Genomic DNA, 13,063 nt, shown 5'->3' on the forward strand with positions numbered 1-13,063 from the left:
CATAGAGGCTCTAGTACCCTGTTGTACTGCCTCTAGTTTGGATACAAGATGTGATATGGCGGGTATGGAGGTATACAGGTTCTGTATGGTATCCTACGGCATATGACTCTACACTTGCTGTAACTGAGCCTCTAGATCGTACAAACTTGTAGGCTGGTGAAGTTGGCGTCCCAGATGTTCCCATACATGTTCTATTGGTGATAAATCTGGTGACCGGGCAGCTACAGAAGTGTGACAATGTTGTGGGGGCTCCTGTGACCCCCTTGTGTGTGCGGCTGAGCATTATCCTGCTGGAAGCCACCATGAGAGGAACACATGTGGCTGCAGGATGTCCTGAACATATCGCTGAGCTGTCATTATTCCTTGTACCACTACTACGGGGGACCGACTGTTGCATGCGATGCCCCCCAGACCATCACACAAGTAACGGGCAGTATGCCGCTCCACATCAAAGCCAGGATTAAGGCGCTCCCCCCAAGGTCTCCAGACATAATCTTCTCTGTCGTCCGTACCCAAACTAAACCTGGATTCATCACTGAAGACAACCCAGTTCCACTCCATTGTGTCCAGTTTCATCGTTCACTACATCACTACAGAGGCGACAGTGGGTGTCAGAGGCCGTACATGTAATGGGGGCGACGGTGGGTGTCAGAGGCCGTACATGTAATGGGGGCCGTGAGGGCAAATGTCCTTCAGCTAAGTGCCTGGAAATGATTCCAACAGACAATGGTATAACAATGGCGCCACCTGTCTCTGGATGGCGGACAACTAAACAGTTGGAGCTGCTGGTGCTTGTCAGACAATCAGACGATCTTCTCTACTGGTGTTCTGTCGGAGAGAGGGGGGTTGGTCCTGAGCTCGGCCACCTTGTGTACCCTCACACATCCACTGGTCCCAACACCTCCTAACAGTCTGATTATAACAGTCCCGGTGGGAACAATTCATCGATGCGACCATCCAGCTTCCCACATCCCAATAATGCGCCCCCCTCTCAGACTCTGGTAAGGCAGTGAAATCTCTTCTCTGCGTTATAGAGGCGTATAGAAATCAACAAGCTCTACACAAGGGGAAGAAGAGGTCACTACACACAAGGGGCCTCCGAGAGCCTTTTATAGCCAAGGGTGGAACACTTTTAGGGTCTCTGGTGACAAAACCGTTCATCTAATTGCAGCATCCGAGGAGCAGGCCCACAGCCGAGGAGACAGCGTGGCAGAGAAAGGCCTTGTCACGGGGCTCTACCATCTCCTCCCTGGGGGTATCTAGAGACCCAAACCCGTTAGCACTGGGGGAGATCACAGGGGTAGGAACCGGAGGTTACCTTAAGTCCAGTTGTCACTCGTGACGCCATCGTTCCATCCTCTGTGGCAGATATCTCAGATGTAATAAAGTAGTCCACACACAGGGTATCTGAACAACAACTGGGAATGGTCGATTCTGTTAGTTTACTGAAAACTCTTGAACTTAGATCCAAATAAACAGTCTTTGTACAGAAACAACAAGTAATAGTGGTGCAACTGGGAGGATTCGTGGGGCATCTGGATAATCCACAATCCAAGGTATCGGTGGAATTCCTCTCCCGGCAAACTCTCACTCTCTCTTTCCTCGCTGTGAAGTGGTTTGTCCTTCTCTCAGCGCTCATCAGAAACACTGAGGTCTCCTGGGTCGAATGGCCAGGCTGAGCATAAAGAAGTCCCTAGGCTTCCTCCATATTCTCCAAACACAAGCCGATGTCACAGCCTCTCTGCAGTGCCGGAATGACACCCTCACTCATGGACACCCTGCTTCTCCTTCACTCACGGACACCCTGCTTCTCCTTCACTCACGGACACCCTGCTTCTCCTTCACTCACGGACACCCTGCTTCTCCCTCACTCACGGACACCCTGCTTCTCCCTCACTCACGGACACCCTGCTTCCCCTTCACTCACGGACACCCTGCGTCTCCTTCACTCACGGACACCCTGCTTCTCCCTCACTCACGGAAACCCTGCTTCTCCTTCACTCACGGACACCCTGCTTCTCCCTCACTCACGGACACCCTGCTTCTCCCTCACTCACGGACACCCTGCTTCCCCTTCACTCACGGACACCCTGCGTCTCCTTCACTCACGGACACCCTGCGTCTCCCTCACTCACGGACACCCTGCTTTCCCTTCACTCACGGACACCCTGCTTCCCCTTCCTCCTCTCTCTTTCTTTCTTTCTCTCCTTCTCCTTTTTTGCACTTGCACTCTTGCAAACCCATATATATATAACATGATCACAAACGATACATTAAATATGATACATTTTCCAGACAGGACAGAACATACCAGATTTTAACCCCTTCAGTCCTGCAAACATCCAGCACACATAAATCTAATGTATTCCACAAACAAGACATTGACACGAGACAGACATAGAACATTGTGGAGGGGCCCCACTAACTCTGGACCACTACATAATCACACCACAACTCTCATCATGTACATATCTGCCTGAGATAGAACTGCATGCCGAGTTTTGTAGAAACATGAGCGCTTCTAGGGGCGGGATTGTTTTTGACAAAGTGTGTATGTATGAGGGTATATGTTTATTCATGTTGGGTAGGAGACTGTAGAAGGTTTGGACTGTGAGTGGAAACCTATCCTGATAAGGTGCAAGGGTGGAGTTCTCCATTGGGGGGATTGCTTAGCTTATCATGCTTGACTTGACGCTTGAGTTCCGATTTGCTGGACCGGGGGTCCTCCCTCCGGTGATCAGCATCCCCCGAGTATAAGCAGTGAGCCTGGAATTCTCTTGGAGCACCTAGGGTGCAGTCTCTGAAAGGTTTTGTGTACTTTGCTGTTGAAGTCGCTGCGCATATACGGTTCACACAGTACTGTGCTCAACACCGGCCACTAGGGGGCACTCATTTGACAGAGAACCGATTTCTCATCATTATTCAGCATATACTACAGTATTTATTGAACACGTAGTAAATCTTCTTAAAGGTATAGGAAGTAACGCACACAATGGATCTGATTGTGGGAGGGGTCAGTGTTAGTATTCATCATTGAAGGGGTACTGCGGATGGTCCTTCCACCTACGCAGAAATAAAACAAACAAACAAAAACAACTTTATTGGGATATAGTTCAAGGAGTATAACAGTCAGTGTAGGTGGAGTTGCACAGGCTGCCATTACACGTGTGTCCTGTAGGGGTCACTGTGTCTCTGTACACCAGTAGCGATTAGTTCTAGAGTATTGTTTCTCCTTAGGGAGAGCACCTAGAAGGTGTGGGAGGAGACTTATAAGGTCGTGCATGCTCCTCTGGGAAATATGCAAATGGCATAATAAAACAATACCTCTGCAGCGCCGCCCCACAGAACCCGATCTCCATGCTGTATAGTCGTATAGACCGTCCTGCATAACACAACTGACAGCTGGATTATAGGAAGGGCAGAAGGGGCAAATGTCCAGGAGCCTCCAGCGCACTGGTATTGGACTCATAAAGCCCCAGGCATTGAGCACCGTTATCTGGGCATTGTCAATTAGGCACAGTATGGCGATATCATTAGAGCACTCTGTGGCCATATTATTAGGACAGGCATTATTAGGGCACAAGATGGAAATACTATTAGGCACCGCAGCCAATAGGATTAGGGCGCTGTATGGGAATATTAGGGTACTTTTTGGAGATATTATTAGAGCGCTATGTGTACAATATCACAATATTATTAGAGCATTGTGTGGCAATATTATTGGGGCACTCTAGGGCCATATTAGTAGTATACTATATGGTTATATTATCATATAACCCCAGGGGACTGTCCTGACACAACCCATAAGGGATGCCAACTTCCAGCTCGGGCATTTCTTTCACATGTAGAGCAGCCTAGAGTTCCATGGCACCACCCATGTGGCAGACTATAGTGACACTTGGGGATTATACTCACATCAGCAGGCTGACGTAACGGACATTTCTATTCCGCCCCTCCAGGCGGCCCATGTCTTCTTTTGAGAGCTGGAAATCCAGAACCTGGAACAAAAGCAGATGCTTCAGGCCACAGTGAAGAAGAACTCCAGCCACTATGGATACTACCCATCATGCCACAGGGTGGCCTCAGATTTCATATTCACTATGGTGCTGGAGGAGCTTTCTTTGCTCATTGTCACCCCCTGCTGGGCAATGTATTGTATATGAACATGCAGGAAGAGTGGGGGAAGGGAAGAGACAACTGCTCGGACCTTATTTCTGACTCTATGGTTGTCAGGGTCTCACCAGTACCTGTAAATTCTGCTGGATCCTGGCTGGAGTGAAGCTCTTTGCAAGTGCGACGATCCCCCTCTGTAGCAGGTACCGCAGTGCCACCTGGGCGGGGGTCCGACCCTGTGTATCCGCTACTGATTTCAGAACGGGATCCTCCAGGACTGCAGGTAAGTCTTTATCTATCCTATATATACAGAACAGCAGATTAACGGACCTGCAGCAATCATGCTATATCCCATCAGGCTACCTATAAAAGGTACCTACCCCCAAGCTTCATCCCGGCTGGACCCCAGGGCGCTATACGCCACCAGCACGATGTCATGTGACTTGCAGAACTCCAGCAGCTTGCTTTGGTTCAGGTATAGGTGACACTCTACCTACAGAGGACGGACCAGAATGTCAGCGGCGTTGGCAACCATAAGCACTATTCATCCTGAGCCTGCTGGTTCATGAGCAAGGCACCAGGAGGACCGTCGGCGTGCCCAGCAGGCAGGGACCGAAGGCTTGATTCCAATCTCTTTAGGCATACGATAGAGCGACACATTTAGGTATCGGAATGATCCCCCCCTCTGGATACATTAGTGTACAGACAGTAAAGAGACGTAAGACATTTAAAAAGGCGCAGGAACGGTGGGCGGTGTGTCGTCATCTACCGGCAGCGGCGTACGTCTCTCCGACAGCTCCCTTACAAGCAGCATTGCAATGGCTTATTCAGACGACCGTTCGCTAAAACACTCACCGCAGCGCAACGTATTTGCGCATGAATGAGATTCTTGAGGCAGATCTGCGCGGCCGCTCATAGTCCTGTACTCTTTGTGCACGCAGGGCCAGTTCACACGCGCACCCGACACACTGTGTCCGTGAATTAAAGGGCTAATTAGCCTAATGAGGTCCAATAGAGGATGAATAGAAGTATTAGTGATTTGTCTGCCTGAGCTCTGCCGCAGGATCACATGGCGGACCCCCCTAGGAATAGTTCATTATAAGTCAAAAACACAAGGGAGAACCATAACCAATTAGTTATAGGTCAATTAGCCCCGCAGATCCCGGCGAGCAAACAAACTGCAATTAGCTAAATAAACAGTAATAAAATAATAATCCTTGATTGATTAATTAATTGTGCGCCGGGGTGATTAAATTCATATAGATAGGGAGTTATAGGAAGATTAGACCAAAATCTAATTGGATAAACCTAAAAACCCACTTTCATAAAACACTGTGATCAGAAGTAATTGACATCCACAAAAAGAATATAGGATTAAAAAAATTGCATTATATAAATTAAAAAAAACAGAACCCCGCTGTTACATCCGCACTAAAACGCCTCAGAGCAGACGCAGGATTCTGTCCTTAAAACCGCAATCATTCACATAGTGTTTGCAAAGACCAATTGCACCTCTCCAGGCAATGATGGAAGGACCCCTGTCCCTTACTAATGAGGGAAAGTGGGGAAAAGCAGGGTGATCGTTCTGATAAGGTCGGCCCGACTGTCTTCATCTGGTGACTTGGCTATCCCTGATCAGGAATCTGGAGAGATACACAAAACACACATAGAACACGACACTGTTCACACACACTCTGTACCCAAAACAGGACTGCACAAAAAAGCACACGTCTGGCCACCTCCACAGGCATATCAAACACGTCACTGTTCACACCTACATACATGGTTGTGTATACAACATAACAAGGAACCCCATCCAGAGCTAACATGCTTGTAGATGGAATAGCATAGCCAGTCCAAGTGTCCTCACATCAGGGGAATAGAGAATCAGTCACCGTGCTGGCATAGGGAACAGTGTCAGGCATCACCCATCTGACACACACATAGGACATCAGATGTCAGGGGGCACACCTGCCCAGGCATAGGCAGAAACCTGTGAGCCACCTGCACCTGTGTGGTCACCGTACCACACACTACATAAGGCACGCACCCCAGAATGCAAGGAGGGGAGGGACAGCAGGTGTCCAGACCGTCTTCAGGGAGCACTGATAGCGGAAAGCCTTCAGAGGAGGTGAGGGGAGCGCCGCATAGTATGAAATTAGCTGCAGATGCACGGCTGATTTTCAGTCAAAATCTGCACCAATGATAGATTTTGACTGTTTTTTTAGATGCAGAAATGCTGCAGAAATTCCCACTGTGGACATTCCGCATCATATTCGCCATGTGTAAACATACACTAACTCAGCTTGATTTATGCTGCCACTTACAGAGCGGCTTCAGTAGTAATAGTGTCCCCCTTGTGGTCCTCAGTAGTAATAGTGTCCTCCACAGTGGCCCCAATAGTAAAAGTGTCCCCCACAGTGGCCCCAGTAGTCATAAGGACCCTCACAGTGGCCCTCAGTAGTAATAGTGTCCCCCACAGTGGCCTTCAGTAGCAATAGTGATCCCCACAGAAGCCATCAGTTGTCACAGTGTCCACCACAGTGACCCTAAGTAGTAATAGTGTCCCCTGTAGTGACCCTCAGTAGTAAATGTGACCCCCACAGTGACCCTCAGTAGTAATAGTGTCCCCCACAGGGACCCTCAGTAGTAATAGTGTCCCCACAGGGACCCTCAGTAGTAATAGTGACCCCACAGGGACCCTCAGTAGTAATAGTGACCCCCACAGTGACCCTCAGTAGTAAGTGTCCCCACAGGGACCCTCAGTAGTAATAGTGTCCCCCACAGGGACCCTCAGTAGTAATAGTGACCCCCACAGGGACCCTCAGTAGTAATAGTGACCCCCACAGTGACCCTCAGTAGTAAATGTCCCCTATAGTGACCCTCAGTAGTAATAGTGTCCCCACAGGGACCCTCAGTAGTAATAGTGTCCCCCACAGTGACCCTCAGTAGTAATACTGACCCCCACAGTGACCCTCAGTAGTAAATGTCCCCTATAGTGACCCTCAGTAGTAATAGTGTCCCCACAGGAACCCTCAGTAGTAAAAGTGTCCCCCACAGTGACCCTCAGTAGTAATAGTGTCCCCCACAGTGACCCTCAGTAGTAATAGTGTCCCCCACAGTGACCCTCAGTAGTAATAGTGTCCCCACAGGGACCCTCAGTAGTAATAGTGTCCCCCACAGTGACCCTCAGTAGTAAATGTCCCCTATAGTGACCCTCAGTAGTAATAGTGTCCCCACAGGAACCCTCAGTAGTAATAGTGTCCCCCACAGTGACCCTCAGTAGTAAATGTCCCCTATAGTGACCCTCAGTAGTAATAGTGTCCCCACAGGAACCCTCAGTAGTAATAGTGTCCCCCACAGGGACCCTCAGTAGTAATAGTGTCCCCACAGTGACCCTCAGTAGTAATAGTGTCCCCCACAGTGACCCTCAGTAGTAAATGTCCCCTATAGTGACCCTCAGTAGTAATAATGACCCCCACAGGAACCCTCAGTAGTAATAGTGTCCCCCACAGGGACCCTCAGTAGTAATAGTGTCCCCACAGGGACCCTCAGTAGTAATAGTGTCCCCCACAGTGACCCTCAGTAGTAATAGTGTCCCCCACAGTGACCCTCAGTAGTAATAGTGTCCCCACAGGGACCCTCAGTAGTAATAGTGTCCCCCACAGTGACCCTCAGTAGTAAATGTCCCCTATAGTGACCCTCAGTAGTAATAGTGTCCCCACAGGAACCCTCAGTAGTAATAGTGTCCCCACAGTGACCCTCAGTAGTAATAATGACCCCCACAGGAACCCTCAGTAGTAATAGTGTCCCCCACAGGGACCCTCAGTAGTAATAGTGTCCCCACAGGGACCCTCAGTAGTAATAGTGTCCCCCACAGTGACCCTCAGTAGTAATAGTGTCCCCCACAGGGACCCTCAGTAGTAATAGTGTCCCCCACAGGGACCCTCAGTAGTAATAGTGACCCCCCACAGCGATGAAACCCATGAAATTTACCCTCTTCCTGGTCTTTAGAGCGCTGCTGCTTCTCCTCTTCTCGGCGCTGCTGCAGGTGAAAGTGTGTGTGCACCCGCACCAGCGCCTCCTCCCTTTTCCTCTCCTCTCGCGGAACTAAAGTGGAGAGGTCAGGGGAGGGTGGAGGAAGATCCCGGATGCACACACTGAACATGTGACGTCAGTGAGTGCATCTGCCACGGCGCTGCAAAGCGATTACAAGCTGGGAACTGCGGCACCGTGGCTTGTAATCACTATGGTAAACAGACGCCCCGAAAGCGAGACAGAGGTAACTGTCCTGCCAGGGTCCTAAAGCGGGACCCGCCTAAATCAGGACGCCTGGTCACTTTAAGTAAAATATGCCGATACGCACAAAAAAAAAAAAAGCATAGTTCGTTCTGCAGAAATGTAACACTGAGGCGCTCGCAGATGTACACAGACCCCGCGACGGAGCCGAACCCACATCTATCCACGTAAACAGACCCCTTGGAGTTTTGTGCATCTCACAACGCTCAAAACTTGTGCGATTTTATTGCCTGTCACACCAGCGACGAGTCTTGAAAAAGACTTAGATTAAGGCGAAACGTCGCCATTTTATGGAGCAATAAAAGCCCTTTTTTTACTATCTCTACACCGTTGATGCTGCCGCCTCCTTGGATACCATTGCATTTATTTGGGGTTGGGTTCATGACCCCACAGGTGGCTTGGCATATACAGACTGGAACCTCTGCATGTGTTAGGTGTGCTGCGGGACTTTCCTATTTCTATAGATTCCCCAAACTTGGCCTGGTCATTAAGGCACCTCAGGCTTGGTCTTGAAGGGGTTAAGGGGGGATGCACTGATGGGGGAGTTCTGTTACCTGATCACAGACGGGTTTGTATTTCAGTCCCGGTTTATTTAGGATCCACTCCAGCTGCCTGCGGTTAAAGTTGGAGACCCCTATAGATTTCACAAGTCCGGCGTCCTTGCACCGCTCCAGAGCCTAAAGAGGGGAAGCGACACAACACTAGATGTCTAGTCATGTGATATGCTGATATACAATAGAATCCACTAGACTGTAATACAATGTAGCGTAATAGGATGCAATGTAACCACTCACCTCCCAGGTATCCCGCAGGTCTGTGTTGTCATACAGATATTTCCCGTTCTCATCCACAGGAACCAGATCCTCTCCCGGCTGAGAAGGAAAAAAATGGGGTTAAAAACAGCATCAGGAAAGTGCCCCCCATATACACCGCCCCTCATAAACAAGGCAAGACAGGTGCCCTCTGTTAATAATGGCAGAGACTGCCACCTCATGGGTGGTGCTAGAAAAGTTACCCCCCCCCCCAAACATCAGTGTCCCACATAAACACTGCCATCGGAGTGCCCCGAGTAAGCACTGCCATCAGAGTGCCACGCGCAAACACTGCCATCAGAGTGCCACGCATCAACACTGCCATCAGAGTGCCACGCACAAACACTGCCATCAGAGTGCCCCGAGTAAGCACTGTCATCAGAATGCCACGCACAAACACTGCCATCAGAGTGCCCCGAGTAAGCACTGCCATCAGAGTGCCCCGAGTAAGCACTGCCATCAGAGTGCCATGCACAAACACAGCCATCAGAGTGCCACGCACAAACACTGCCATCAGAGTGCCACACGCAAACACTGCCACCAGAGTGCCACGCACAAACACTGCCATCAGGGTGCCACGCACAAACACTGCCATCAGAGTGCCACGAGTAAGCACTGCAATCAGAGTGCCATGCACAAACAAGGCCATCAGAGTGCCACGCGCAAACATTGGCATCAGAGTGCCACGTGCAAACACTGCCATCAGAGTGCCATGCACAAACACTGCCATCAGAGTGCCACGCACAAACACTGCCATCAGAGTGCCCCGAGTAAGCACTGCAATCAGGGTGCCATGCACAAACACTGCCATCAGAGTGCCACGCACAAACACTGTCATCAGAGTGCCCCGCACAAACACTGCCTTTGGAGTGCCCCGAGTAAGCACTGCAATCAGAGTGCCATGCACAAACACTGCCATCAGAGTGCCACGCGCAAACATTGGCATCAGAGTGCCACATGCAAACACTGCCATCAGAGTGCCACGCACAAACACTGCCATCAGAGTGCCACGCACAAACACTGCCATCAGAGTGCCACGCGCAAACACTGCCATCAGAGTGCCACGCACAAACACTGCCATCAGAGTGCCACGAGTAAGCACTGCAATCAGAGTGCCATGCACAAACAAGGCCATCAGAGTGCCACGCGCAAACATTGGCATCAGAGTGCCACGTGCAAACACTGCAATCAGAGTGCCATGCACAAACACTGCCATCAGAGTGCCACGCACAAACACTGCCATCAGAGTGCCACGCACAAACACTGCCATCAGAGTGCCACGAGTAAGCACTGCCATCAGAGTGCCACGAGTAAGCACTGCAATCAGGGTGCCATGCACAAACACTGCCATCAGAGTGCCACGCGCAAACATTGGCATCAGAGTGCCACGCACAAACACTGCCATCAGAGTGCCCCGCACAATCACTGCCTTTGGAGTGCCCCGAGTAAGCACTGCAATCAGAGTGCCATGCACAAACACTGCCATCAGAGTGCCACGCACAAACACTGCCATCAGAGTGCCCCGAGTAAGCACTGCAATCAGAGTGCCATGCACAAACACTGCCAGCAGAGTGCCACGCGCAAACATTGGCATCAGAGTGCCACGTGCAAACACTGCCATCAGAGTGCCACGCACAAACACTGCCATCAGAGTGCCACGCACAAACACTGCCATCAGAGTGCCCCGAGTAAGCACTGCAATCAGAGTGCCATGCACAAACACTGCCATCAGAGTGCCACGCACAAACACTGCCATCAGAGTGCCCCGAATAAGCACTGCCATCAGAGTGCCCCGAGTAAGCATTGCCATCAGAGTGCCCCGAGTAAGCACTGCCATCAGAGTGCCATCAGAGTGCCCCGAGTAAGCACTGCCATCAGAGTCCCCCGAGTAAGCATTGCCATCAGAGTGCCCCGAGTAGGCACTGCAATCAGAGTGCCATGCACAAACACTGCCATCAGAGTGCCACGCGCAAACATTGGCATCAGAGTGCCACGCACAAACACTGCCATGAGAGTGCCCCGCACAAACACTGCCTTTGGAGTGCCCCGAGTAAGCACTGCAATCAGAGTGCCATGCACAAACACTGCCATCAGAGTGCCACGCACAAACACTGCCATCAGAGTGCCACGCACAAACACTGCCATCAGAGTGCCACGCACAAACACTGCCATCAGAGTGCCCCGAGTAAGCACTGCAATCAGAGTGCCATGCACAAACACTGCCATCAGAGTGCCACGCGCAAACATTGGCATCAGAGTGCCACGTGCAAACACTGCCATCAGAGTGCCCCGCACAAACACTGCCTTTGGTGTGCCCCGAGTAAGCACTGCAATCAGAGTGCCATGCACAAACACTGCCATCAGAGTGCCCCGAGTAAGCACTGCAATCAGAGTGCCACGCACAAACGCTGCCATCAGAGTGCCACGTGCAAACACTGCCATCAGAGTGCCACGCACAAACACTGCCATCAGAGTGCCACGTGCAAACACTGCCATCAGAGTGCCACGCACAAACACTGCCATCAGAGTGCCACGCACAAACACTGCCATCAGAGTGCCCCGAGTAAGCACTGCCATCAGAGTGCCCCGAGTAAGCATTGCCATCAGAGTGCCCCGAGTAAGCACTGCCATCAGAGTGCCATCAGAGTGCCCCGAGTAAGCACTGCCATCAGAGTGCCCCGAGTAAGCATTGCCATCAGAGTGCCCCGAGTAGGCACTGCAATCAGAGTGCCATGCACAAACAAGGCCATCAGAGTGCCACGCGCAAACATTGGCATCAGAGTGCCACGTGCAAACACTGCCATCAGAGTGCCATGCACAAACACTGCCATCAGAGTGCCACGCACAAACACTGCCATCAGAGTGCCACGCACAAACACTGCCATCAGAGTGCCACGAGTAAGCACTGCAATCAGGGTGCCATGCACAAACACTGCCATCAGAGTGCCACGCGCAAACATTGGCATCAGAGTGCCACGCACAAACACTGCCATCAGAGTGCCCCGCACAATCACTGCCTTTGGAGTGCCCCGAGTAAGCACTGCAATCAGAGTGCCATGCACAAACACTGCCATCAGAGTGCCACGCACAAACACTGCCATCAGAGTGCCCCGAGTAAGCACTGCCATCAGAGTGCCACGCGCAAACATTGGCATCAGAGTGCCACGTGCAAACACTGCCATCAGAGTGCCACGCACAAACACTGCCATCAGAGTGCCCCGAGTAAGCACTGCAATCAGAGTGCCATGCACAAACACTGCCATCAGAGTGCCACGCACAAACACTGCCATCAGAGTGCCCCGAATAAGCACTGCCATCAGAGTGCCCCGAGTAAGCATTGCCATCAGAGTGCCCCGAGTAAGCACTGCCATCAGAGTGCCATCAGAGTGCCTCGAGTAAGCACTGCCATCAGAGTCCCCCGAGTAAGCATTGCCATCAGAGTGCCCCGAGTAGGCACTGCAATCAGAGTGCCATGCACAAACACTGCCATCAGAGTGCCACGCGCAAACATTGGCATCAGAGTGCCACGCACAAACACTGCCATGAGAGTGCCCCGCACAAACACTGCCTTTGGAGTGCCCCGAGTAAGCACTGCAATCAGAGTGCCATGCACAAACACTGCCATCAGAGTGCCACGCGCAAACATTGGCATCAGAGTGCCACGTGCAAACACTGCCATCAGAGTGCCACGCACAAACACTGCCATCAGAGTGCCCCGCACAAACACTGCCTTTGGAGTGCCCCGAGTAAGCACTGCAATCAGAGTGCCATGCACAAACACTGCCATCAGAGTGCCCCGAGTAAGCACTGCAATCAGAGTGCCACGCACAAACGCTGCC

General features: G+C 51.1%; 1 protein-coding gene across 2 annotated transcripts in view; it reads right to left on the bottom strand.

The window, feature by feature from the left end:
• Nucleotides 1-1,423: 1,423 nt before the first annotated feature.
• Nucleotides 1,424-13,063, bottom strand: part of LOC136610951 (aldo-keto reductase family 1 member C1-like) — a 38,900-nt gene continuing 27,260 nt past the window's right edge. For both annotated transcript variants that reach the window (XM_066590161.1, XM_066590160.1), the window contains exons 4-9: nucleotides 9,207-9,284; nucleotides 8,967-9,089; nucleotides 4,494-4,606; nucleotides 4,248-4,413; nucleotides 3,916-3,998; nucleotides 1,424-3,063 (exon numbers count right to left, since the gene is read on the bottom strand). In XM_066590161.1, coding sequence (XP_066446258.1) covers nucleotides 3,021-3,063; nucleotides 3,916-3,998; nucleotides 4,248-4,413; nucleotides 4,494-4,606; nucleotides 8,967-9,089; nucleotides 9,207-9,284 — 606 coding nt within the window. In that variant the 3' untranslated portion in view covers nucleotides 1,424-3,020. The remainder of the gene's footprint in view (nucleotides 3,064-3,915; nucleotides 3,999-4,247; nucleotides 4,414-4,493; nucleotides 4,607-8,966; nucleotides 9,090-9,206; nucleotides 9,285-13,063) is intronic.

The sequence above is a fragment of the Eleutherodactylus coqui genome, chromosome 2 (assembly GCF_035609145.1).
Source record: "Eleutherodactylus coqui strain aEleCoq1 chromosome 2, aEleCoq1.hap1, whole genome shotgun sequence".
Taxonomy (NCBI): Eukaryota; Metazoa; Chordata; class Amphibia; order Anura; family Eleutherodactylidae; genus Eleutherodactylus; species Eleutherodactylus coqui.